Source organism: Crocuta crocuta, unplaced genomic scaffold (genome assembly GCF_008692635.1).
Source record: "Crocuta crocuta isolate KB4526 unplaced genomic scaffold, BGI_CrCroc_1.0 scaffold431, whole genome shotgun sequence".
In the NCBI taxonomy this organism is placed as follows: Eukaryota; Metazoa; Chordata; class Mammalia; order Carnivora; family Hyaenidae; genus Crocuta; species Crocuta crocuta.
The window spans coordinates 4,208,248-4,235,212 of NW_027528859.1; the positions used below are offsets into that span (position 1 = coordinate 4,208,248).

Here is a 26,965-nt window from a genome sequence, read left to right on the forward strand (position 1 = left end):
GACTTGATGAGGGGAGGGAGGGGCAGGGGAAGGTTGGCATATCACTTGGAGTTCTTGTTGAAACACTTCTCAGTTAATTTTTGAGTGTTGTGGTTGATGTCATGCCACTGGACCATATATTCATTCAGCAAGCACTTAAGGGGCTCTAGGGATGTTCCATGTTCCGTGCTCACAAGGCAACCTAGAAGGAGATAGACAAACAGCCATTGAATATGGTGGAAAGTGATAATGGAGATATGTGGGAAATGCCATCAAGTATGAAGCATAGACAACGGAGTCATGATTTCATTGTAGAATGTGGAGCCCAGGCATGGCTTCACTAAGGAGGTGACATTGGAGCTGGGTCTTGTGGACAGTGTAGGAGTTCTGTAAGTGACTGAGTGAGACAGGTGCTCCAGGCAGAGGCAGGCTGTAGGGCAGCCACTGTAACAAGGTTGCCCAGGAGACCGGAGAGAGCGCAGCTTCCTTTCAAAATCGTAGACAAGTCAGAGGGACAGGCAGTGGTGAGGGCTTAGGGAATAATGACACACCAAACTAAATGGCAGCATCCGCTGGCCCATACAGGAGAGGGTGAGCACTGTGGAATCCCACCATTAAGAGAACCTAGTCATGGGGCAAGATGCAAAGTGGTGGTGGTAAGAAGAACAGATGTCAAAGGCCTGCTGAGGGCCGGTTTCTAAGTCCCCAGAGCCCCCACTCTTTCGGGAAATTCACTTTACCTTCTGGCAGCCAGAAGGTCTCCTGGTGGTCAGGAGACTGGATTTGGAGACCTCCCACCGCACATGTAACACAAGTTAGATTTTTTTTGTCTTGGAAAGGTGATCCAAACTCAACTGTTGAAGTGACTGGGCAAACTTTTTTTTCAATGTTTTTAAGATTTTTTATTTATTTTTGAGAGAGAGAGCAAGCAGAGGAGGAGCAGAGAGAGAGGTTGACAGAGAATCCCAAACAGGCTCTGTAATGTCAGAGTGGAGCCCGATGTGGGGCTCGAACTCATGAACTGTGAGATCATGACCTGAGCCAAAGCCAAGAGTCAGATGTTCAAGTGACTGAGCCACCCACATGCCCAGTGACTGGGCAAACTCTAGCGACGAATTTGACTAAAACAAACTCAAATAGCAAAATGACCCTTCCAATGGGACATCAAAGAAATGAAGGACTATCCCTATTGGCCACCCTCTTGCAATTTTCTGGAACTCATGTTAGGCTCTGTTTTCTTGGGGGGAAATAAAGGCTTTCCCTTGCAGCCCCAGCTGCCCAGCCTGGGGTCTAGGAAGTCTAGTATGTCTGGCAGGTGGGGGAGGCAGTGCCGCAGGGATGCTGACTCTTTGTGGAGACTGCTGCCTGGCCCGCCCAAGGGTCACTCACTCATTTGTTCGTCCACGTGTTCACTGTGCAAGCCCTTCACAGGGGGATCCCCGCTGGGCTTCCTTTCCATCTTTGCCTCTTCTACTTTCACTTCTGCCAACTGCTGTCATGCGCCCTGTTGCAGACCACTCCTGTGGCCTCTGAGCCTTCCTTCAGCTCTTACCAGCCTCGAGGGTTAGGGGTTGCTCAGACCCAGGCTAAATACAGCCTGCGCAAGAACCCTTTTCTGGCCACTTCCTGTTCCACGGTTAAGTAATGGCTCTGTGTTCCTGCTCCCCTTCCATGAAGCTTCTGGGGCCACGTATCTTTTCCCTTGGGGTTTGTGGATGAAAGTCAAAGAGCATGTCTGGGCTTCGCAGGCCGTCTTGCGCAAGAAAGGCTCAGTCAACACTGAACATTCATTACGCTCAGGCCTCCATGAGGGCTCTTGGTAACACAGGGAGGAAGGGGCCCCATCCTCTACCCCAGGGACCCAGGAACTCTAGGAAACATCATCTCAGAAGAGACCCTTGCAGAAGTGTTTTGGCCTCCTGCCTTTGCTCATGGCGATACACTGAAGGAGCTGTTCCAGGGAGATTTACTTCCAAGTTCCTTTTTCAGCAAATGCCGAATGGCCAACGCCATGACCACATCTCATTCTACAGGGCATGAAGTCCAGACAGTGACCTTTTCCCAACAGCTCCTTGCTGCGTAGAATGAAGACTTTGCTGGTTCTGATCTAAAGCAAGAAAGATATTTTCATCTCCACTTATATGTGAAACAGAGATTTTCAGAACAGGACTTTCTCTTTCTGTGTGTGAGAACCTTGGATATTTTCCGTTCTCGTCCATTCTGATTTCATTTTTTTAGATATTGGCACTAGCAGGTTGATTTAACATCTGTTTACGGGCCAGGACTCACGGTATGAAAATCATTAGAGTAGCAGTCAAGACCTCGGAGTAGGATGGATCCGGTTTGGAATCCTGGCTCTGGCATCTGGAAAGTGTGTGACTTTAGGCAAGCTACTTCCATTCTATAATAGGTCTCAGGTCCGTCATCTGTAAAATGGGGATAACATAGAGCCTATTTCATGGTGTTACTGTGAGGATTAAATGGAACATTCAGGTAAATCTCCTGACACAGAGTAAGTGATCAAGAAATGTGAGCTTTTGACACAGTTGTGAAGATTATGGTTCTTATTTCCCTGATACCCCTTGGTGGGGCCAGAGGAGCAAAGGCAGGGGTCCTGCTTCGTAAGGAATGGTAGTCAGGAAGGACTTCCTGGAGGAGGCGGCATTGGATCAGGGCAGCAGGATGACTGGGACCCACCCTGTGTGAGCATCCCAGAACCACTTGTTTCCTTTTGAAGGGCAGGTTTGTTCCCAAGGATTTTTGAGTGGACCTAGAGCTGACCGTGTAAGATGCCTTTGCCTTTCCCATTTAGGTCTCCAATCCACCTGGAATTGATTTTTGTGTCTGGTGTAAAGTAAAGACCCAATTTCTTTTTTCCCCCTTGTTTCTGAATGGATAACCAGTTACCCCCGCACTGTTTATTAGACTCCATCCTTCCCTGCTGATTTGTACATCACCTCTCTCATATATCAAGGTTCCATATATGCACAGATCAGTTTCTGGACTCGCTTCTGTTTCATTGATCTATTTATCTGTCCCTGTGCCAATCCTACCCTTTCTTAATTACTGCAGCCTTATAGTGATTCCCGATGTCGGGGAGGCGTGTCCCTGTCTTGTCCTTCTCCCGTAGAAGCCTGTGCTCTTCTCTGCATGTTTCAGAATTGGCCTCTGCTGGAGATGATTGAGAGCCCTGAGAGCTCTGGACAGAGCTGTCCTCAGTGAGACTTGTGGCGGGGTGCCTGGGCCTGCACTCCTCATGGATCCCAGGAAGAGCTGCCCAAGAAATACTTTCTAGTTCAGATGTAGAAAGCAGCACCAGGACCGTGCCTGAGTCTGAGTCCCCGCTGCCTGCCTCTGGCACAGCGGCTCCCCTCGTTCCCTTCCCTGTGGCCTCCCCGGGGGCCTGTATCTCCTTTCAGAAGGCGGCTTGCTTCCCTGTCCCTGTCTGCCAAGGACATAACCCTGGACAGACAGGGATGTGCCCTCCATGGGCGAGGCCAGAGTCCTGGAGGGGACTGCTCGCTGCAAGAGCGTGGCACACACAACCAAAGTCTCTGGTTTGGGTGTTTGAAGATACTTTCTTTACCTGAAAATAGGCCTGGGGGTTGGGTGGGAGGAAGAAACTTGGAACTCATACTTAACGATTTGGCCTGTTCCTGAATGGGCAGACCCAGGTTGGCATCTTCTGGAGACCATTTGAGAGTGACTCAGATGCCAAGGAAATGATGCGTCGCAAGCTCTGATTTCATGAAATGGCTTAAAGGAAGGAGCGTGACCCCAGGCCAAGTGCCCGTGGCTGGCATGGACTTGGTAAATCAGATGTGTGCACCTCACAGTTTGTGGCATATAGTTTACCTGTTTCCAGAATTCATCACACTTGCCAAACTGTGGTTCATTTGGTTGGATGAATTGGATTTTGAGTGAGAGTTTTTGGTGTACTACTCCGTGGACTGGGCTTCTGTCCCGATGGCCATGGACAAAGCCCTCTTCGCCTTGGACCTTGGTTTACTCATCTGTGGATTGAGGGTTTGGCGTGGATGAGTTCTCAAATTCTTTTTAACCTTGTTACGCTCTGCATCTGTGGTTTAAGGGGATTGAAATCAGAAACTTTTCTTTCTATCCTCTTGGCACCAAGACCCTTATTTCCGCCTTGCTTTTGGTTACTGATATCTCCTCCCTGCATTCAAGACATTGTCGGTGGCCACTGGGGCTGGGCAGATGGAGCCTGCAGGCCACAAGAAGCTGGTTTGAATTCTTGTGAAGCTGCACCGACTCCTACCCACCTCTCTCCTCACCTGGGGAGAACGGACGACTTTGGACACCTGTCTTGTTCTATTGAGCTGAATCTGCCTTCTCAACACTGGGGAGTTTGTGAGCCCCCCATGGGCCCTGGCACTGGCCTGGGCTAGCCCAGCTAGGTGGCTGAACCCCAGAATGTGGCCGTGGCATTTGGCTGGGGTGCTTTGGAGTCTTGATGCTGAGATATCTCTGTTTTGTTTCCTCTTGCAGACCACGGAGTATTCAGCTATGGCCTCGCTGGCTGGAGGGCTGGATGACATGAAGGCCAACCTGACCAGCCCCACCCCCACTGACATTGGGAGCAGCGTGCCTGGGCCACAGTCCTACCCCATTGTGACAGGTGAGGGCACCTGGGGTGGCGGGGGGGGCGAGAGAGAGAGACTGATAGAGACTGAGAATGCCTGCATGGAGAGGGGCGAAGAGTAGCTTGGTGCTTTTGGACTTGACTGGCGATTTTTGTTTTAGTAAGGTTCTGGGGCCCTGGAATCCGTCAGGCGGGAGACTGCCGGGGCCTAGAGCTGTGATGAGACATGGCTGTATATCGCTCTAATAAGGCTGGAGGAGAGCAAGTGCCAAATGGGCTGTGAGCTGGGACAGAGGGCTGGGAAGGCCCATGACAAGAGGGGCCGTGGTGGCTTCGGGATCTCCTGTGGGTACAGCTGGGGGTTCAGAGATCTGGGATTTATCCCTCTCATGGGAAAGGCAACCTGGCTGGTGACACTTGAGAAGGAGCAGAGTCCTGGCAGATTGGCATTGGTATTTCAGATTTTCAGGCAGAGGCTGAGTCAGGAAGGATAAGAGGTTTAGGCTGGAAGGTGCTTGGCGTATGCAATGCAGCTGCCTTTCTAGAAGGCCCAGGGCCAGCCTCTTTAGCTGTCAGTATAAAGATTGGGTTTGGATTCTGGAGGCACTGCTGGATTTGAACTTGCCATTGACTAACTGTCGAATCTTGGGTAAATTATATAAGAATTCTGGGCTATGTTTTAAAGAAATCTCTACAATGAGAATGGTCATAGATAGCACCTAGCCCATAGTCTTATTGTGAGGATTGATTCGATAATACATCCAAAGTGCTTAGGCTCTTCTTTAGCACACAGCAAGCACCTGATACATGTTGCCGTTATTATTCTTCTCAGAGCCTTCTCATGGTGGCCGGTCACTCTGTTGGGCTTGCTGCTGCAGGAAAGGCTGGACTGCAAGAGCCGGGTTAGGCAGACACCTCTTCCTGCCCCAGCAGCAGTGGGATAACATGGAAAGACAGACCCTGGAAGTTTGTCCGAACTGGCGGGCAGGAAGCAGTCTCAGATACTATACAGAAAGATAATAGGAGGCTTGAGGGTGCACTTGGGCCAGAGCCTTGGGGTCCAGCTGGGGGTAGCAGGATGTCCCTACAGGCTGGTAGCCAGGACGTGGTAAGAAGTAACAGAGACAAGGAGTTCTTAGAAGTGCAGGTGGGCTATGGTTGAGCCAGGGAAGCTGGGTGTAGGCTCGGGTTAGAGCTTTAGAGGAGAGGGCTGGATGTCACATGGGCTCTGAGACAGAGAGGACCCAGCTCTGAGATCTGTGCTGAGAGGTTGGCACCGAGGCTCATGGGGCTCAGGTAGAAGCAGCAGAGGCCCTGTTTGCAGATCCTGGCCAGTGTCGGGGGCAGCTGGGCCAGCACAGGTGGGGAGGTGTCAGCACCAGGACAGGGATAGAGGGTGGGGGCCTCCGTTAGAGCGAGGCTTTACTAGCAGCACAGATGCCCCATGAGGCCCTCTCCCCTGATGTCCCAGAAGCCTTTAGCTGGCCCAAGCAGCAAGGTCTGGGTGTGGATTGGGTTTTCAGGTAAACCTTTGACCAAAGACTTGATTCAGACCCAAGTCAGAATCGTGCTTGATCTTTAAAAAAAAAAGTTTTTTTAATTTTGGAGATAATTCTAGTCTCTGACTCATTATTACTCTTTGTGTTGCTTTTCACTTTCATCTTTCCTAAAAACCACATTAAATTACCTGCTGTGGAATATTAAAAGCACTCAGGTAGTGGATGGCTACCTTGGAAGAAATATTCTCTGCCTCTTCTGCGGGAAGTAGAGATAGTGGGCTCTTTTGCATGCCCTTCCAGAGAGGTGTGTTTTCCTGCGTGTTCATTGCTGAGGGGGTATTTCTGTGGCGGACCACACAGGGCTATGAACGAAAGTTATGAGGTGGGCAGATGAAGGCTGTTGGGAAAAATCAGTATTGCATGAATTGAAGAGCTCTTAACTATGTCCAGGACCACTTCGTGATCACGTGCAATTCAGAGCTATTTTATTGTATTAAAAGTTTTAAAAATTTAATTTATTTTTAAAAAGTTTACCCATGTCTTGGTGTTGCTTGATTTTGTGTAACGGTACGCTTGATGTCGAAATATTGGAAGTTTTCTAATTATAAATATAATCATTAGCTTTTTTGGTGACTAAACAACAGCTAGCTAGAAAAACAATAGAAGAAAAGAGTCCTTTAACAATAGTACCCCCCAAAAAATGCTGAGGAATAAACTTCACTTTAAACTCCACCAAGGGACATAAAAGAATAAATGGAGAGATATAACTTGTTCTAGGGGAAGAAGACTCAATATCATAAAGATGTCAGTTTTCTCTAAGTAATCTACTAGTTCAAAGCAATCGCAATCAAATAGCAACAGAATTTTTTGAGGGGGTACGTGTCAAAATGCCACTGAATACTGGAAAAATAAGCGCAGAAGGATAGCTTAAAAATTTTTGAAATAGAGAAATGAGCAAAAGTCATAGCCTATTTAAAAACATTATGATAAAGCAACAGCAATTAAAACTATTTATTTATTTACCTAAATGATCTCTACACCGAACATGGGGCTTGAACTCATGACCCCAAGATCACAAGTCATTTGCTTTCTTAACTGAGCCAGCCAGGCACCCCTAAAACTATTTGTATGAAACTGAAGTAAAAGGACAAATATAACGGCATAGAGAGTCCTTAAATGGATCCAAATAGATAGGGGGATTCAGAAATGTAGTATTTCAGATAGGTAGAGAAAAGATAAATCATTGAGTTAATGGTGTTGGGACAGCTAGGCTTGTTGGATACATACCTCACTTTTTATATCAAAATAAATTCCAAGTTGATCTACCCTTTCAGTGTAAAAAATGGAACCATAATAAACTAGAAAAAAATGAGGGATGCTTTTTATAATCTTAGAGCAGAAAATGCCTTTTAAAATCTGTTTCAAATATAAAAGACAAAGAAAATTAGTATAAATGACTGTTAAAAATGTAAATCTTTGGTCTGCATGTAAAAATATTCAAAAGACAAAGAACAAAATTAGGAGGGGAAAGTGGAATACGGATGACAAAAGCTAATTTTATTAATACATAAAAGGCTTTTTAGAAATGAATAAGAAAAAAATCAGTAGGAAAAACAAGTCAAGACTATGGATTGGTAATTCATTGGAAAAAATGCAGATGTCCAACAGCATATGAAAAGATACGTACCCGACACATACTTTTATTTTATTTTGTTTTATTTTTATTTTTTTATTTTTTTAAATGTTTTTTATTTATTTCTAGGAGAGAGAGAGAGAGAGAGACAGCGTGAGCAGGGGAGGGTCAGAGAGAGAGGGAGACACAGAATCTGAAACAGGCTCCAGGCTCTGAGCTGGCAGTCAGCACAGAGCCCGACGCGGGGCTCGAACCCACGAACCGCGAGATCATGACCTAAGCAAAAGTCGGACGCTTAACCGACTAAGCCACCCAGGCGCCCCCCGACACATGCTTTTAAAACTGCAGATTAAAACAACCATGAGACACTTTAAAAACTCGATTAGCTTATCAAAGATTGAAATGTTTCTGGAGGGCAAGCATTGGAGAAGGTGTGAGAAACAAATATTTTCATACACTGTTCCAAATCAGTGTAACCTGTTTTAGAGGGAAATTTGGCAATATCTATCCAAAATATAAATGTACCCACCTACCTTCTAACCCAGAACTTTCATAAGCAGGTCGCAGATTTATTCCTGCAGAGGCACAGTGATACCTATATCCGTATGATAATTATAGAATTATTTATAACGGCGAGCAAATGGAAACAAGGCAGTGTCTGTCAACAGGAGCTTGTTAAATAAACGATGGCTCCTTCATAGCACAAAATAGTATGCGACCAATTAAACCAATTAAAAATAAGTAAGCAGAGCTGTCTGTGCTGGAATGACTAAAGGTCCAAGATAAATTTTTAAGTAAGTAAGCAATTTTTATAATACTGTGTTAAGTACGATCCCGTTGGTGCGAAAAAATATAAAGGACACACACACACAGGCACGACACACACAGGCAGGTCAGAGGCTTGTATAATGAGGATTCATTAGAAGATCACCAGCTCTGGGGCACCTGGGTGGTTTAGTCAGTTGGGCGTCCGACTTCAGCTCAGGTCATGATCTCATGGTTCGTGGTTTCGAGCCCCGCGTCAGACTCTGTGCTGACAGCTAGCTCAGAGCCTGGAGCCTGTTTCAGATTCTGTGTCTTCCTCTCTCTCTGACCCTCCCCTGCTCACGCTGTCTCTCTCTCTCTTTCTCTCAGAAATAAATAAAAAACATTTAAAAATTAAAAAAAAGAAAAAAAGATCACTAGCTCTTCTCCTGCTTTATGGGTCCTTGTGGTGTTGGGGTTCTCTGCCTAGTCCCCCTAGGGATAGGAAACAGTTTCTTTTCATTTTATTTATTTTAGAGAGAGAGAGCATGTGTGCACGAGCCAAGGAGAGGGGCAGAGGGAGAGAGGAAGAGAATTCCAAGCAGGCTCCACAGAACCTGTTGCAGGGCTCGATCCCACAGCCCCGGTTTCATGACCTGAGCCAATATCAAGAGATGCTCCACCGACTGTGCCACCGAGGCGCCCTGGGATTGCAAATATTAATGGTGCCCCTTTACTCTCCTGAAATTAAGTTCATAAAAAATATGGCCTGTCTTCACATCTGATTTCAAGTTAAATCAAAATAATGCCTTAATCATGAGATATAGGAGGAATGAAAGCAAAATTGCTTATAATTAAATAGTATGTACTTTGATAAGTATATACCCTGCGTGTCTACACTGCAAGAAATAACGAAGTAGTTCAGGGCTTGCCCCATGCGCAGAATCACTGTGAAGGCCACGGCCTCGAACACAGACTTAGGGACTCCTACTTACTCATACTGCGAGCATGGTTTTATGAATACCTGAGGAGCTTTGGCCAAGTTCCAAGTAAAATAAGCTACGAGCTTTGCTCGGTTTACACAGTAGTTGCATTCCTAGGAAATTCAGTGTATAGGAAAACCAGGGAAATTGCCAGTTCACATTTATATGTAAATGAAGTTCAGCGCTAGACTCAAATAATTATAAACAGATTTTTCACCTGTCCTGTTTGGCAGGACATGACAGAAGTGCAAGATGAAAGGAAACGTCACGGTGGGGACTCTTCCGCTGCAAGGCAGGGATGCCCCTGAATTACAGAAAAGCCCCCACAAGTTTTCAGAACACCCTCTAGGGGGCAGTTAGTTGCTGACCCCACGGAGGAGTGTTAGAACACCTCGAAGGAATGCCTCCAGGAGCTGTTAGGATGGGCCTCCGTGTCACCATATAGCAGTTGTTTAATTCCCTTGTGCTCATGGATGTGTTGACACAGCTCTGAACTCCTCAGGGAAACCTTGAGCCTTCCGGCCCCACGCCTTACCTCCTCCCCTCCCCACAAAGCCCAGAGTGTAGTTGGCGCTCAGCTGCTCTGTGAGCCAGCCCAGGGCTCTGGCTGGGCAGTACCAGCCTGGAGTGGGGGTGCGGGGGGAGGCAGGTGGCCTCCGTCCTGCTCCGTCTCGGCCCTTGCACTCCGTGCTGTGCAGGGAAGATCTCATTAGAGAATGAGTCGATTTCTCTCCATCGTTTATATGCCACATTAAATATTAACTTAAACCCCTGCTCTACCAGCCCGGGCCACGGTCCAGAAGCGGCTCACCATTTGCAAACCAGTGACATGGCCCGCTTCTCCTGCATCATCAGCAGTTGGGGTCCGTCCTGATTGGGACTAATTATCTGCAGGTGTGTCCTTGGGCCACAGGCCTGCCAGTGGCAGCCACTGTACCTACGCTGCCGGCGGGGTGGGGGGGGACAACGGCTGGGGTGCCAGGCCTGGGAGCAGGCCAGCTCCTGCTCACCTCCCTTCTGGTGAAGGGCCCGGCAGTCTTGCCCTCCGCTGTGCCTACCTGACCCTTCCCTGAAAGAACAAAGGAATGGGGCCAGCCTGTGTCCTTGCTGGCCTCGTCCCCTGAGGACTGGCTTTTTGCATCAGCAGTTAGACTGGAGAGAGGAGACTGAGGGAGGCTCCTTCTCATCAAATAAGTTTGGGAAACACTGGCGTGGTGGATACCTCTTGAGGTATGAGGCTCCCCCTGGGCACTGTGCCCTCTAAGTAGAAGAGACCAGTGCTGGGGCAGCAGATGGGTAGGCACCTACAGGGACACACAGAATGCCACCAAGTCCCCAAGACCACTAGCTCTGATTTGCTGTACCCCCAGGTTCAATGTTTGGAACCTCAGTATCCCAAACCTGGAAGCCCAAGAAAGCCCACCCTCTTCTGACTTTGTCATCTGAGCAAGAACTGAGGGTTGGAGGAAAGAGCGGTAGACTGGGAGTCAGAGGAATGGGCGTAAGCCTGGACTTCCCCACTTAATTGTCCTATTCTTCAGCAAATAGATTGTCCTCTCTGAGCCTCAGGTTTCCTATCGATGAAAAGGGGATGACAGTTCCTGCCCTGCATGCCTCCTTTGGCTGTTGCAAGGATATAATGAGACAGTGGGGGGAGAGAGTTTGAGAGCCACCACGGGGGCACCTGAGCATGTGTGGGTAGTTGAGGGAGTCTGGTGGGTCCAGGATCCAGTTGGCACTTCCCAGCCCCCCTCAGGACAAACATCGTGACGGCAGATGGGCAGGGTGGGAGGGTCGTGCAGTCCAGATACTCACTTGACAGCTGGGGAGACCTAGGTCTGGAGAGGAGAGGTGCCCTGCTCAGGGCCACATCCAGTGAGTTAGAGCGGGAGCTAGGGCTTTCCCAGAGCCCTGACCTTCGTGGCCTGCTGCCGTTATGTGATGGCATGGGAAAAAAAAAATCCCAGTTTACAGTTTCAGAGGGCGTCTCTTCTAGCATGTAATTGAGAATATCAGCAGAGAAGCCAGACTGCTTAGCTTGAAGCTCAGTGTCACCATGTTCTAGCTGGCTGACCTAGGGCAGGTTACTAGGCTCCATGCCCAGGTCCCCCATCTATAAAATGAGGCCCAAACAGAACTCACTCTAGGCTTCCTGTGAGGATTACACAAATGGTCCATGAGGAATCTCAGCACAGTGCTTGGCATGTGTAAACACTCAGCTGATGGTAGTTATTAGTATGTTTCGGAGCTCTTGTACCAAAGGGTCTGGCCAGCACCAAGCCGCTCTGAATAGCCATTTATTCCTCTTTCCACCGGGAACATTTCCTTAGATCTGTTTTTTATGAGCCTTTGAGGCTCCACTAGACCCAACTAAATATCCCTTCCCTCAGAGTGAAATCATAATAAATAACAAAAACTAAAATATGAGAAATTCCTTATGTATCCAGTCTGCCAGAGTTGCTTCAAAAATATAATTAAAGCTACAATACAGCATAACAGCTTATAACCAAAGGCTCAGCCATGGAACTTTCCTCGGACTCCCATCAAAGGTGCTGGGGTGTCAAAGTTGTGTGCGCTGGAAAAGAGCGTAACATGAATAGTTACTGTTTACTGGACTCCCTCTGTGCCCAGCTGGGAGAATGATGGTGATCTTGGCGGACAGTCCCTGCCCTCACTGGGCTTACTTGCTGGGAAGAGCTGGACAGTTCACAGAAACAGAAAACAAAATGTGCAATTTCATTTCATAATGGCACGTGTTTTAAGAAACTAGCTGGTTGAAGAGACGGTGAGTGGGGCAGGGGGTGGAGCACAGCCTCTCTAAAGGGTAGCATTTGATCTGAGATCCCAGGGATGAGAAGCTTTGGGAAGATCTGGCGGCAAGGTATTCCTGACAAGATAACAGCCTCAGTGAATGCCTTTTAGCTGTGAAATGAACGAGTGAATGAGATGTGGAAAGGGGGAGGCCATTTCTTAGTTCTTTCTCTGCTGCTAGGTGGGATCAGGCTTTGGGGACTCTTGCAGTCAGTGGAAATGAACTTCAGAGGTTGAGTAGCCCATCTCTTTACCACCCCACCTCTCTCCCCGCCAAGGATCTATTCTACATCAGGGCTTGGTCACCTCTGGTAATGGTGATTTCACTACCTCAAAGGCAAAGAGTCTTTCAACAGTACTGGCCTGAAGCTGTTTTCCACTGAAAGTGATTTCTGTTCCCATTAGCAACCTATGCCTGAAGTTAGGCTAACTTTTTAAAGATGAGAGAACAACCCGAATGTCCATCAGTAGGGAACTGTTTCAGTGAAGAGTAGCTGATCCATACAATGGAGCGTGGTGCCGCTGTAGGAAAGAATGAGGAAGCTCTCTATGTCCTGATAGGGAAGGAGCTTTGAGATACATTATTCATGAAAAAAGCAAGACTAGTGTGTACAGAATGCTACCTTTTGTGTAAAGAACAGAGGGACAATGGAAACACATTTGTATTTGTGCACACATGCATCAAGAAACCTTGGAAAGATACTCAGGAACTTAATAACCCAGTTTAGGCAGAGGCTGTGAGCTGGATGTGGGAAGAGGATTTTTTTACCGAATACCATTTACATTTTTAATTTTTCAAATGTTGTCAATATATGACTGTCAAAACGTTAAATTTAAAACTGCCTTGGGGCGCCTCAGTGGCTCAGTTGATGAAGCGTCCAACTTAGGCTCAGGTCACCATCTCTGGTCTGTGGGTTCGAGCCCTGTGTCATGCTCTGTGCTGACAGGTCAGAGCCGGGAGCCTGCTTCAGATTCTGTGTCTCCCATTCTCTCTGCCCCTCCTCCACTCACACTCTGTCTCTATCAAAAATAAATAAACACTGAAAAATTATTACAAGTGCCTTAAAATCAGGAGATTTAACATAAGGATTAAAATGTGTAACCTTTCTTTAAAAATTGAAACACTTGTCCCCTTTCAGTCCACATCCCCATGCAGCTACACTCAGTAGAGCAGAGAAGTGGCTCCCCCTATAGGTGAGTCTTCTGTTTGCCCCAGATTACTGGACAGCTCACTAATTTACCATGTTTGCAGCCCCTGTGAGCTTATGAGTTCTTGACTTTACTGCAGCCCATCCTTCCTTGTCTCCTCCTGCTCCTCCTCCTCCCCAACAGAAAACCCCTCTGCCAAGCCAGGAAGGGCTGGCCACATGCTGTCCACCTGGCCTTGCCTGTTTCCGACTCCAGGCCTTTGCTCAGGCTGTTCTGCCTGGCTGGAATGGCTTTCCCCCAGTATCAGCTCAGCGTGTAACCCATGCAGTGGGAAGGCCTGGAGGACTGAGTGCAAAGGTCCCGAGAATGTGCAACACCATGGAATTTGATCCCAATGCAGTGATGTCACACTCTCTCCAAACTAGATGTTGTGCTTCAGGGGAGCACGTCCCAGAGAGAAAACCCGGCACCTGAGACTGGAACCTTCCTCATAGATACAAGGCTGTTTGCATTCCAGAAAGATTCCAAGTGAATCTGATTGGGGTTTAAAGTATTTGGTATAGGTTTGTCAAATAGACTTGGTGTTGTAGATTCTATAGAAACCTGTAATTTTGGGATGTTGTGCTTGGAAGGATACTCAGAGGTCTTATCATTTTAAAGCCAAAATGAAATTCAAGCATCTCTGTAATTAAAATGCACATCAAAGGGAAATATGATTTGCTTTCAGGTTAGCATAGTGTTCCTAAGAACTGTTTGTTGAATAAATGAACTAATATTTGTGGAAAGTGCAGTGTCAATTAAAAAAAATAATTTCAGCAGAAAGCACTCTAGTTGTTTCTGACCTTGGATTTCATAGGATAAAAATAAACAAAGCTGGATGGCTGTCCTGGTAATGCACTCATAGATTTTTACACTTGCGAGCAGCTTGGAAGCCGACCTTTCCAAATAGCCTTCGAGCAGGTCTCTGGGCCTCAGGCTTCCCAGCTCACCCTGCTGTGATCCATCTTCCTAAAATAGCGATTTCATTAGCTTGTTCTCCCAGTCAGAGATCTCCGCTGCCTTGCCATTATTTGTAGGAGAAAGCAGACCAGACTGTAGTGCCTGGCATTTTGCAGAGTACTGCCATTCATCACTCACTCACTCACTCACTCACTCATTCATCTCTTTATCAAAACCAGCTCCTCCTTCCTGTCAGACTGTAGCCTAGCATGAGCCTTGAGGGTTATAACCCTGCCCTCAACATGCTTCCAGTCTGATAGGGGAGGCAAACGTGGATACATATACAAGGCAAAACAAAACGAACAAGAAAAAGAAAAAGAGAGATACCATGGGCAAAGCCATGATCTGCAAGGGCACCAAGGGGGGCCTGATGGCCTGTCTCTGACCGTGGGCCTTGGGGAACATTTCATGGAGAAGGCCATGTCTACACTGCTCTGGGAGAACCAGGCACTCCAGGCATCTGTTCTCAGGCTTGGCTTGTTCTCTTCTGATCCCCATTTCCTAATTCCTTTTCACTCAGAACACAACACGTGCCCATGGTACGATACAGCCAAATGGCGTGAAAGTGTGTGTAGCTGCATGTGACCATATGCCTTCACCCCATTCCTAACCTATTCTGCTGTTGCCATCAGAGTGGATGGTTTGGTATATGCTCTTCCAGAAGCTTTTCTATGCATGTATATATATATACATATATATATATATGTGTATATATATATACATATACACAGATCTCACATTATATACTTGTAGTTTATTTCCTACAAATGGGTTTTTACTCCTCATACTGTTCAGTTTTTGAAAACTGTATTTCATGTTTAGGGATACCCAACATGTTGATAGGGACAGAACTTCTACCCTCTCTAATGTTCTAGATGAACCATCGTGAACTTTTCTCAAGCAATACAAGCTAGAGAATCCGTATTCTCAGGGCTGGGGAGGGGGAATCCCTCTCAGTATTCAATACCCGGACTGCAGACAGAGAAGGATAGGGTCCAGGGAGGAGGGCAAGCCAGGTACCTTGTCACCCGGTGCTGTTGGCTTACGACAGCTGACTTGGGGCCTGGCTGCTGCCTCCCCTGTGCTCAGGGCTGTTGGGGGAGAGGTGTGGCTTCTGGGAGGACACCAGGGAAAGCCACAGGGAGGCAAGCTTTAGTTGACTGCAAAGAAGAACTTTTTAACAGCTAGAGCTCTCTGAAACTGGAATAGGCTGCCTCGGGAGATAATAACAATGATAGCTAATGTTTATTGAGCATTTGTTATGTGCTTTGGTTCATTTCATCCCTTATTCTGTGGAACACAGGTACTATTTTTGTCCCAACTAACAGTTAGGAAACTGCCTGAATTCACACACCAGTAAGTAGTAAAGCTGGTTTTCTCCTTACTTCTGTACTGTATGGTTCCCGTTGGTAGTAAGCTCCACATCGTCAGAGGTATCCAAGCAGAGCTCTCTCACGTTCACTGGCAGCACAGTTAAACTAGCAGCCACTGGGGTCTGTGGAAGCTGATCACACTGCACATTCTCTTGTATAGACTCTGGAGCCAGACTGCCTGTCTTTGGATCCTAGCTCTGCCACTTATGAATTGGTGACCTCAGGTGCTCAGTTGTTTGCATGTGAGTGTGTGTGCCTCAGTTTCCTCATCTATAAGATGGGGGATAGAAACTTGTTATATTGATAAAATGGGTTGATGCTTCAAAAGCACACACACAAAAACCCCTGCTGGGAGCACAATAAATGCTATGTAAAGCATTGATTTTAAATGAAAAAAATTATTTAATGTATATATATTTTTGAGAGAGAGAGAGAGAGAGAGAGAGGATCTGAAGCAGGCTCCAGGCTCTGAACTGTCAGCAGAGCTGCCGGTTCAGACACTTAACTGACTGAGCCACCCAGGCGCCCCTAAATTTTTTGTTAAAAATAAAGTTTTGGAGCTCAGGAAAGCAGCCGGAGCCCGAGAGCCTCAGGGTCCTCCACCGCAAGAGAATGGTGGAAGAGCTTACCAGGGGTGGGATCTGTCCAGCACTGAGCGGGCCTAATGGCTCCCTCTTCTGGATATTCCACTCGTCTTCTCTAGTAGTTTTTACTTGCTGCTGTAACTACCACAAGCTTGGGGCTTAAACCAACATAAATTTATTATCTTACCTTTCTGGAGGGCAAAAGTCCTAAAATCAAGGAACCGCGTTACCTTTTTGAGGCTCTAGGGGAGATTTTTTTTTAAACCCCTTTCCAGCTTTCTCAAGAGATTGCCTGCATTCTTTGGCTCTTGGCCCCTTATTTCATCTTCAAAACCAGCAGGGTATCATCTTTTCTCCCCTTTGACCTCTGCTCCTGTTGTCACCACTTCTCTCTGTGACTCTGACCTTTCCACCTCCCCATATGGAGACCCTTGGTGATTACAGTGAGTCCATCTGGATAATCCAGGATCCCTTCCACATCCCCGAATCCTTGATCTAAGCACATCTGCGAAGTCCCTTTTGCTTCATAAGGTAACATAGTCACAGATTCCAGAGATTCAGATGTAGGCATCTTTGGTGGTGGTGGTGGGGTGTCATTATATTGTCCGTCATACCTCCCCATACCTCCCCCGTGCCCGGTATAAAAGTCTCCTTGAAGACTCCACGTTCCTTCATACCTGGCCTGACCCGCCATCTGGGAGGGAATCAGGTACCTCCTTTGTTCTGCTTCTGCCTGACCTGTCCCCAGCACGGCTGTAAGCACCGCTGGTCCTCAGGCTGTTTCCTCCATCTGACCCACTGTTGTAACAGTCATGCCCTCCCCAGGTGTCCAGGGTTAAGGGACTGGAATTTTGGTGCTGGATGGGCTCTTAGAGATCATCTAGTGCAACTCCCTGGGTGAGCAGATAGGAGCACTGGGAACTGAGAACTCAGGGTCTCCGAAGTGAGACAGCTCTGGAACCCATATCCCTTGACTCCTACCTAGTGCCCCTCCCTCCATGCCAGACTTAGCCTTCGTCCTTCCAGAACACGACTGTTTCCCCTTCTTCTCCTTGTTTCTCAGCCTGCCTGGTCACTGCCATCTGTCTACCTCATCTGTGAAGCTTTCCAATGGAACCCTTTATCCAGGCCTGTGCTTTTACTACCATCCAACTCAGCCATGCCTGGTCTGACTCGAAGCCTTTTGCTTCTGCTGGTTCTTCTGCTTAGAATGCTTGTCATTTGCCAAGAGGTGGTGGTCATCTGCTGCGAAAGGATGAGCACTGGATTGACTTGGAGTCAGGGTCACAGATCTTCATCCCAGCTCTGCTACACTCCTTGGTGACTTTGGGAACATCCTTCACCTGTCTGAGCCTCAGTTTTCACATCTGCTGATGCGAATTATAATCTGGGCTCATCCCTTCTTGAGGCACTGGGGTGAAGTGCCCATGAGCTATAAGCTGTAAGGATCTGTGCCATTTCTTATGTCTTCGTGGAGCCCATGCCACTTTGACTGTGCCAGGTGCCCAGGTCCTGTCTCCCAGCAAGAGGGAAAATGTGAGCAGATGCAGGGCTTTGCCTGTAAAAGGTTCTCAGGACACCTACTGAGGAACTGAGGAGCCCCCAGCCCTGCTGGCAGTCTCTGCCTGTATGCCTTCAGGGAATGTCTGCAGGGAGCAGTCCCCAGGTGCCACCTTCTCTAGGAAGTCCTCTCGGTTACCCCACAATCAAAGTGATATCCTCCTCACCTGGCCTCTGGGGATCAGCCCACCTGCTATTCTATTGTGCCTTGATGTATCACTTTTTTGTTACCAACCTAATTTTCTCCTTAGACTATGAGGTTCTGAATATATCTGCCTTCCCCAGAACAGCCTACCCTGGAACTTGAACATAGTAGGTACTTAGGAAGTACTCGTTGGATGGATGGATGGACAAATGAGCTGTCCACTGTGATTGGTTGTTACTAATTGCCCCCAAACTCCACTCTCTTAGCTTATTACCAAGGTTATCAACCCCCTAGATTATCATGATTCACATACCCAAATCACTTTGATAGGCATAAGGCACATTTGAATGTAATGTATTATTGCAATTATTATTTTTCTGCAAATGCAAAAACTTGTACTGGTCTGCCACCTTCCTCCCCCTGCCCCCCGCCACCTCCAGTGTTCACAGCCAGAAAAAAATCTCTCCAATTGGTTCTTATTTTCATTAACTAAGAGGCTGTAGAACTTGTACTCCCACCCTAGATCTTCTGTAAGGGTTTGGTAAGGCTGGTTTGGGCATGGATCCTTAACAGGCACCTGCTGTCTGTCCAACTTGCCCATCTAGAGATGTGTTTACCTTTCCAGACCCATTGCTTCCTTTCGTAAGTGTCTTTTAACCCAGGAAGGTGTCACATGCACACCTCAAGGGTAGGGTGGTCAGATAGTCTATCTGGGGAGTGGCGTGCAGGGTGGGGTTGAGGGTAAGGGCCTTCTCCCCGGAGCTCATCTCTAGGGAGGCCAGAGTCACCAGCAGGGGAGATCATACTTGCCTCGCACTCACTGGGCACCAGAGATCATTCTAAGCACTTTGTATATGTTAACTTGTCTAGTCTGCCTAACTACCCTATGAGAGAGTTATTAAACTCATTTTACTCATGCAAAAACTGAGGCACAGGGCACAGAAGGTTGCTTACTGTCACACAGCTCCTAACGGGTGCAGCCAGGCTTCAAATGCAAGTAGTCACATTGCAGCAGCCACACACTTGACCACTGTGCCACACTGCTTCTCACCAGCCTGGCGTTGGTGGCTAGCAGGAGACATGACCAGCAGAGCTCTGAGTCAGGCCAGAGCCTCATCTGGAGAACAGACCACAGACAAGATTGATGGGTGGATCAGGGCCACGTGTGGGGGTCGTGTCTGACGTGGCTCTGTCCCAGTTGGCCTGGCAGGATTACAGTATCTTTTGTAACTAGCAGTGTCAGTCTGTACAATTGCTCGAAAGGTATTGCCCAAAAGAAGACCATAGCTGGCACAAATAGCCATCTGTGCCAGTAGTGGGGTAGATTACAAAAAAATACCTGTTGTTTTATTATTATCTTTAAATCTCTTTTGTACTAATGAGGCTGATGGAGTAAAAGATTCCCATAGAACCCAGCCTGGAGCCACAGAGCCCAGGGTCTGGTTCCCTGCCCTCCCCTGGTCCCGCAGCCTGTTTTAGCTCCTACTCCAGGCTCACTAAGCCTGGTCTATGCTGATCTAGGCTGCCTAGAACTTGCCCAGCAACTGCCCAGCTTCTCTGTGGGCTGAGCACACCTCTGACAGGGACTGGCCCAGCCCATGGCACCCTCCCCCCCGCCCCCCCGAGGAATCCCTTCTCTGACCTTTGTAATTATTCCTGTTCAATCTTCCTTCATGTTTTTATCCTCCCCCCACCACCCCTTTCGAGGTGCTCTACTCCTGCACTCTCTCCAGTGTATTAAGGATGTGAGTGAAATTGATGGCCCGGATGTCTCAGGTCTTTATGATGATGAATGACTTTCACTGCCAAAGCTTTTATTGTCTGTGATTTGGGAAGAAGGGGGAACTGATATATCAAGGCTGCCTGTCACACCATTTAATACAGTTATAAATCCTGACGTCACTAACTGGTGGTCAGGAGCTGGAGAATTCCACCGGCCGCCACTTTGCCGAGCCTTTATGGATTTTTCCCCTTGCCTTTCTTTGCTTGACTGTCACAATTGTGTTTTGGGAGGGGGGATGGGAATAGCTGGATGATGACTTTAAATATCCCAGGGGCAACCTGGGCCAGGGAGGAAAGTGGGAGTCCTCTCCACCCTGAAGGAAGGAGGAGATGGCAGGCCTTTGATTCTAAGGTGAACAAATTCTAAAAGTGTGCTAATGCCTTCCTGCATTACTGTAAAGGGTGTATGACCCTTTATAGTTTACCGAGTGATTTTACATCTGTTGTTCTTCAGATCTTACTTCTATCCTTGGGAGGGTGGCAGGGAGAGGCTCGATCCCCATGTTATAGAAGAGGAAACTGAGGCTCAGTAAGGCACAGTGGCTTGGCCAAGATGCAAATGCAGAGGGTAGTTCCCTGGGTGAAGCAACAGGACATGGCTGCTAGGCACTCGGAGGGAGCATAGAGTCAGACAGCCCTGGACTGACCCCTGTCCAGCTGCTGATCTTGGGAAGGTCCCTTCTATTTCCTGAGCCTGAAAACTGAGAATAACACTTTCCTCAGAGGGCTGTTAATGAGAATTAAATGAGATAATGCATGTACGTGCTCAATACATTTTTTTAAAGGTAGAAGGATGTGGTAGGTGTGACACGAGGAAGAGAACAGCTGCTTATGCCTTCCTGAGGTTGTGTGGGGACGTGGCCAAGGAAGGCTTCCCGTAGGAAGTGAAACTTGAGTTGATTGGAACGAGCAGGGGTTAGTCATGCTGCGAGGGCAGGAAGGAAAAGCATACCAGGCAGAGAGAACGAGGTAAGTGCAAAAACAGCATCAGAAGTGCAGGCTGCTCCAGGAGTGGTGAGATGCGCTGCTGGCTGTGGCCAGGGATCGGATCAGGGAGACTGCCAGTGACCTGAAGTCATACCCTCCGGATGCCAGGGAGCCTGGAAGAGCTTTAAGTTGAGAGTAGGGTTTTCAAAGAAGTCTCTCTGGGGTCTTGACAGAGGGCAGAGATAATGAGGACAAGACTGAGCAAGAAAGCCCAACCCATTGAAGGTGGTTGGAAAAGTCCAGGAGAGAAAGGATGAGGACCTGGACCCAGGCAGCGGCGATGAGAATGGAGAAAACATTTTGAGGAGTAGAATTGGCAGTAGTCAAATGTCGGGGATAGTGAGATGCAGAAGTCGAGGGTGGCTCCCCTGGTTGGAGTCTGGGGGGCTGTGTGGACAATGGAGCCACCAGCTGAGACAAAGACAATGGGAAACGGAGCTGGTTTGGATACTTGGACTTTGTGGCATTTGGGGGACCCCCAGGCAGAAGCCCCCAGAGGGTAGTGGGGGAGGGGTCAGTGCTGGGGATAAGAATTTGGAAGTCATGCGCATGGAGGAGATGGGTCACTCAGTGAAGGTGTGTAGTCAGAAAAAGTAGAGAGGGAGCAGAGATCTAGGAAGAGGCTCTGGGGAAACACTGATGCCTGGAGAGAGGAAGCTATGGAAAAGCCTGGGAAGAGGTGATTTATGAAGGACCAAAGCAGGCCCCCAAAGCCCTCCATCTTAGAGACTGTAGCAGTCACAGCTCTTAGTTGAGATCAACAAAATTCTCTCTGGCTGCTTAAGCAGAAGAGGGATTTTCCAAAGGTTATTAGAACACTCAGGAGGCTTGGACACCTCACAGCCAGGAGACTACACATCAGGACGCTCCTGATGAGATGCTGTACCTTGGCTTGTGGACACAGCACTCGGCTCACAGTGCTGTCACCGGACACTGGATGTCACCACCAGAACCTCGGCCTCAGCAGAGGCACCACATGGGCACCTGCTTCTTTGTGTCACCAGCTTCCGAGTTAACAACTCACACCATGTGTCTGCTTGGTAGAGCCAGTAAGGTGCCTGTGCCCTGGCTGCAAGGGCAGATCCCAAGGCTGGGAGATCAAGCTTCTGGCTTCTGCCTTGAGGAGACTAAACTCTTTATTTTTTTTTTTTTAAGAGAGAGAGAGAGAGAGAGAAAGCACAAGCAGGAGAGGGCAGAGGGAGAGGGAAAGAGAGACTCTTCATTGGGCTCCATGCTCAGGGCACCTGGGTGGCTCAGTTCGTTGAGCAATCTAACTTTGGCTCAGGTCATGATCTCACAGTTCATGAGTTCAAGCCCTGCATCGGGGTCTCTGCTGTCAGTGCAGAGCCCGCTTCAGATCCTCTGCCCTGACCCCCCTTTCTCTCTGCCCTACTCACGCACACACACTCTCTCTCAAAAACAAATAAACATTAAAAAACAAACAAACAAACAAACAAAAAAAAACGGCTCCATGCTCAGTGCGGGGCTCTGTCTCTTGCGGCTCAATTTCACAAACTGTGAGATCAGGACCTGAGCTGAAATCAAGAGTTGGACACTTAACCAACTGAGCCACCCAGGTGCCCTAAGATTAAACTCTTAAGGTAGAAAATTCCCAAAAGAGGGGTGTTCAGTGGCATCAGGTGGCCAAAAACTTTTGAAGAATTAGGGAACAGTGACAGGAGGGCCTTGTTCTTTGAGTCATTTATTGACATTTGTCAATCCCTTCCCACAGGATTTGAGATACCATTAAGTTCAAACCTAAGCCCATCTGCAGACAGCCCAGAAACCACTGAAAGAAAGGGAGAAATTATTGTAGTGGGTATAGGAAAGCACTGGTGAGTAGAGGCCACTGGGCCACAAGGCGGTGGGGTTGGGCTGTTCTTTCTGGAATTGAGTGACCTTTGGTAAGTGTCTGGCCTGGGAGGCAGGAATAGGGAAAGGGAAGAAGCAAGGACCCTGAAGCCTAGCCCCAACCCTGGGGTGGCTGGGGGAGGCTTTTTCCCTTTGTTAGAATTTGGCTAGATTCTGAGTTTCATTTGGTGGCTTCTCTTCAGGGGAGAGGATCAAAAGTATCACTTGTGAGGCTTGAAGAGAAAGCTTCCTGTACTTAATAAACAAGACACAAAATCCCAGCACCTGACGTGCTGGGCCCTGAAGAGTGGCTTGGAAAGCGTTTTCTGAGCAAAGGAACGAACGAATGGACCAGTACACGTTTGTTTGGCCTCAGCTCTGTGCTGAGCTTTGCGCAGGCACCACGGGGATACGTGAACAGGACACACCTTGTCTGGGAAGGGGTCAATCTAGTGTGGTCTGGAGACAGCCGCCCTGGGCAGTCCAAGCAGCGCTGGGATGTGCGGCTGGGCCAGGGGCTCTGAGAGCAGTAAGGAGGGAGTGTGTAGCTTTGGGCAGATAGAGCGAGGCGGGGCCATCGGGGAAGGTTTTCTGCAGGAGGTGACCTTGGTGGGGTTGGCTGGGTGCTGCCAGAGTGAGGCAGGAACATTTGCCAAGGGTGGAAGGGAGATGGGGGAGAAAGCAAGCTGTTTAGGGCCAGAGTAGAGGTGGGGGTGGGGCGGGGTGGAGGCGACACTACTCCAGTAGGAATGGAGGGTAGCCAGGGGTTTGGACTGGATCCAGAGGCAGTGGGGGAGCCTTAGGGTGGGAACAGAGGGTCTGGCGTGTTGGGGGAGGCTGGGGCCAGGCAGGGAGACGGTTGCGGGTGGGGTGGCCATGGGAGTCTGAACTGTGGCCAGAGTTGGCTGTGGATACAGAGGGGCTGCGACTTGGTTGTTGTGCCCTCCAACCTTCCCCCTGGGGTGTTGGTGGGAGAGGCCGGGCCTTGGGTGCTGTGGGTGCCAGAGTGTCCAGGCGGGGCCTTTTTGCCCAGGGCCACTCTGGAGCCTGCTGGGTGCCCTCATTATGCCGCTCACAGGCGGTGAGAGGCGAGAGCAGCAATCGAGACGCTGGCTGCCTCCTGCTGGTGTGCGGAGCGCCGGGCAAACCACATGAGATCCCATCTCGAGCATAATGTGCATCCGAGGACAAAATTAGATTGAGAAGTAAATGGAGCCGAAAATTTCCAAAGCATTTCCCGTCAAGAAGCTGTTTGATTGCGTGTTTTAATTCTCACAGTCCTCCTGCCCCGGTGAGGTTCATTTTGGTGGCGAAGGCTGGAGCCTGAAGGAGCTTAACCAGGGGCCTGGGACTGGGTTGGGGGGTGGGGGAGAGGCCACGAGTCCAGGCTCTGTCTCCTAGGTGACCTGGCCAAGGTGGCAAGTGCTGACCCGTCCGACTTTAAAACTCAAGCTGATGGCATGCTGGGTTACACGTGTAAATGTTTCCTATTTTTTTTTTCCACCAGAAGGCTCTGCCTTCCTTTTTCTCCTCGTCTTCCTCCTCTTTCTCCTCCTTTTCATTCCCTCCTTCTCTCCTTCCTCCAAATCCCAGGAACCCAGGAGGCAGGGCAGGGTTATGACTCCATTTTGCAGGTTTGGAAAGTGAGGCTCAGCCAGGTGCAATCATTTGTTGGTAGCAAAGAGGGAGGAAGTTGGTGGAACATCCTATGAAATATGATTCTTGTGCGTGTTCCCTACATGTTCCTGACCACAAAGGTCAATAAATCTAAAGATGTGACAAAATCTGTCGTGCTCTCTCTCTCTCTCTCTCTCTCTCTCTCTCTCTCACACACACACACACACACACACACACACACTCCTATCTCCTGGGCCCTAGTCTACTCTCTGCACCTGCTCCCCGCAGGAGGGTTCAGCCCAGTCCTGGCCTCCAGGGTCACTGCCGACTGCAGCCTCATCTGTGGAGCTCAAGAAGATGCCCACATCTTTAGACATGTTCACCAAGGAGATCACTCTGGTTACGTCCTTAGAAACATTCATGCCGTGGACTACTTACTGGAAGGAAAAAATACTGGGAATTAGTTTCTTGAGCTTGAGGGGTGTTCTGAGAGCGGAAAGAGGTGGGAAATGAATAGAGAACCAAGAAAGAAAATCTGGACCAGGGACCATGGTAGTTCTAGGGCCCAGGCCTGGCTGTGCATGGCTCTCTGGGCAAGGCCTGGCCCTCGAAGGGGCCTCTTTACTCACCTGCAGAAGAGGCCATTTGTGACTTCCCAGCAATTGTTACGTTTTAAGATTTTTTTGTCAAGAAGACTTTTGTTCAGATAAAACCTTCATGGGAAGCCCTTTATGTGAAGCAAAGTTCACCGATTGAGGGAGTGGGAGTCCCAGAGGCCCCAAAGATCCCCGAGGAACACAGCTGGCACCCCCTGGCCTGGCTGATCCTTAGCGTCCTTTGGGCTCTGGTGCTCCCCGCCTCCAGAGTGGTCTTGAGTCAGTGTGAAGTCAGCTCACAGAAAAGGGGTGCCCTTTCCTTAACCTGGTTCTCAGTTCCCACCTCTGTACCCCCAGCCCTCTGATATGACACCCCAGCAGCCCGCCCATCTCACCCCAACCTCTGCTCAGACCCAGACCCAAGCACACAGCTCCTCGGGGGTCATCCACAGGTGTGACAGGACCTACCGGTGCTGCCTAACCCACCACCCCTCAGCCTGAGTCCCAATCCTGACCCCTCTGAGGAACTGTATCCACTGAGACCCAGCTCCAGTGCCTTGTCCTCCAGGAAGCCCTCATTCCAGCTGCTGGAATTGGATCTCAGGTCTGCTGTTTGCCATGTATGAGGTCTCGGGCAGGACTCGGATAGCCTCAGTTTCCCCAGCTGTGAGCAGTGAGATGGCAAATAACTAGCAAATTAAACCCAGGCCTGACTGACCCTTGCACTTGTCCCTGCATAATGCATATCACTCAGTAGTGCCCCTTCCGTTCCTGTTACGTGAAGGGATCCCCTTTGGGACTCCCAATAGCCCCTGAAGGAGGCAGGGCGGGGATGATCCCAGAACTGGCAATGGCCTACAAGCAAGAGGCCGAACTACGTGGGGCCTCTCGGAAACCCTGGCACTTGATTCAACCTTTGGGAGGGGAGGGCCAGGGAGGGCCGGCTGGTGTCTCTGCAGCCACAGCACCAGCAGCGCAATTTAATGCGTGTTCCCTGCAGCACATTAATTTGCCATGCACCCTGGGAGGTGCCTCGTCGGGGTAGGCTTGGTTTTCCCTGACAGGCAGTGCACCTGCCTAATGCGTGGCCTCTCTGTTTAGTTTGAAGAAACAGTTGAAGGGGTGGGAGGCTTGTCGGGTTGGGCTTTCTCAGTTCCAGGCCTGGATCCCTGGGACGTCCACCATCCTGTTACCTTCAGGACCAGAAGTGGGCCGGCCGAGGCACTGGTTCAGGATTTGTGATGGGCCTCAGTCCCTTAGAAGAGATCAGAAGCCTATCTGAGGCTTTTCTGGCTTAGACATTCACCTATTGACCATTTCTTGAAATAAACAGGCTGTCAGCCAGGCGTGAAACAGAGAGCCTGGTAATAGGCATTTCTCACACCTCTGGCATTGTTGATCTCCTAGGTAGTTGGCCTGGGACTGGGAGTCAGGTTCACAGATGAAAATGTTCAGAGAGAGGAGAGGACCTGCCTGAAGCCACTGGCTGTGCCTCAGTGGGCCTTCAACTTGATCCTTCAGCCATGACCTTCCTCTTAGAAAGATCCAGTAGGTTCCTCCCACCATGCTTCACTTCGTTTCAAACCCATCCTTGATGTGGAACTTGGCGATTAAGAGCACAGGCTGCCTGGGCTTCTAATCCTGCCCCACCTCCTCCACCTGGTCCAGTGTCTACTTGTGCATCCTTGGGCAAGTTACTTCACCTCTCTGAGCCTCTGTTGCCTCCTCTGAGTAATGACAGACATAGCTGACTTTCATTTGGGAGCACTTTCATGCCCTGACTCTTCTAGTTCTTTCAAGCAGTCTCAGGAGATGGTGTTATCATTAGCCCCATTTTACAGATGAGAAGGCGAAGGTGCATCTTGCCCAAAGCTACATAGCAACCAGTGAGGAGGAGAGCAGGGTTACGGTCCGGGCAGCATGCTCCTGGAGGCTGTGCTCTTAAGTCGCTAGGCTCAGCCTCGCAGCAGCACCACCAGTAATATTACTTTTTACCTCATAGGATTGTTTGATGATCAAATGAGGTAATGTGCACAAAGCACTTGAAAGAATGTCTGGGAAATAGAGCTC

At 48.9% G+C, this 26,965-nt stretch overlaps 1 protein-coding gene across 1 annotated transcript in view; it reads left to right on the forward strand.

The window, feature by feature from the left end:
* Positions 1–26,965, forward strand: part of PAX5 (paired box 5) — a 186,165-nt gene that overhangs the window by 104,517 nt on the left and 54,683 nt on the right. The window contains exon 7 of the mRNA XM_077756170.1: positions 4,489–4,618. Within this exon, the coding sequence (XP_077612296.1) occupies positions 4,489–4,618 (130 nt within the window). The remainder of the gene's footprint in view (positions 1–4,488; positions 4,619–26,965) is intronic.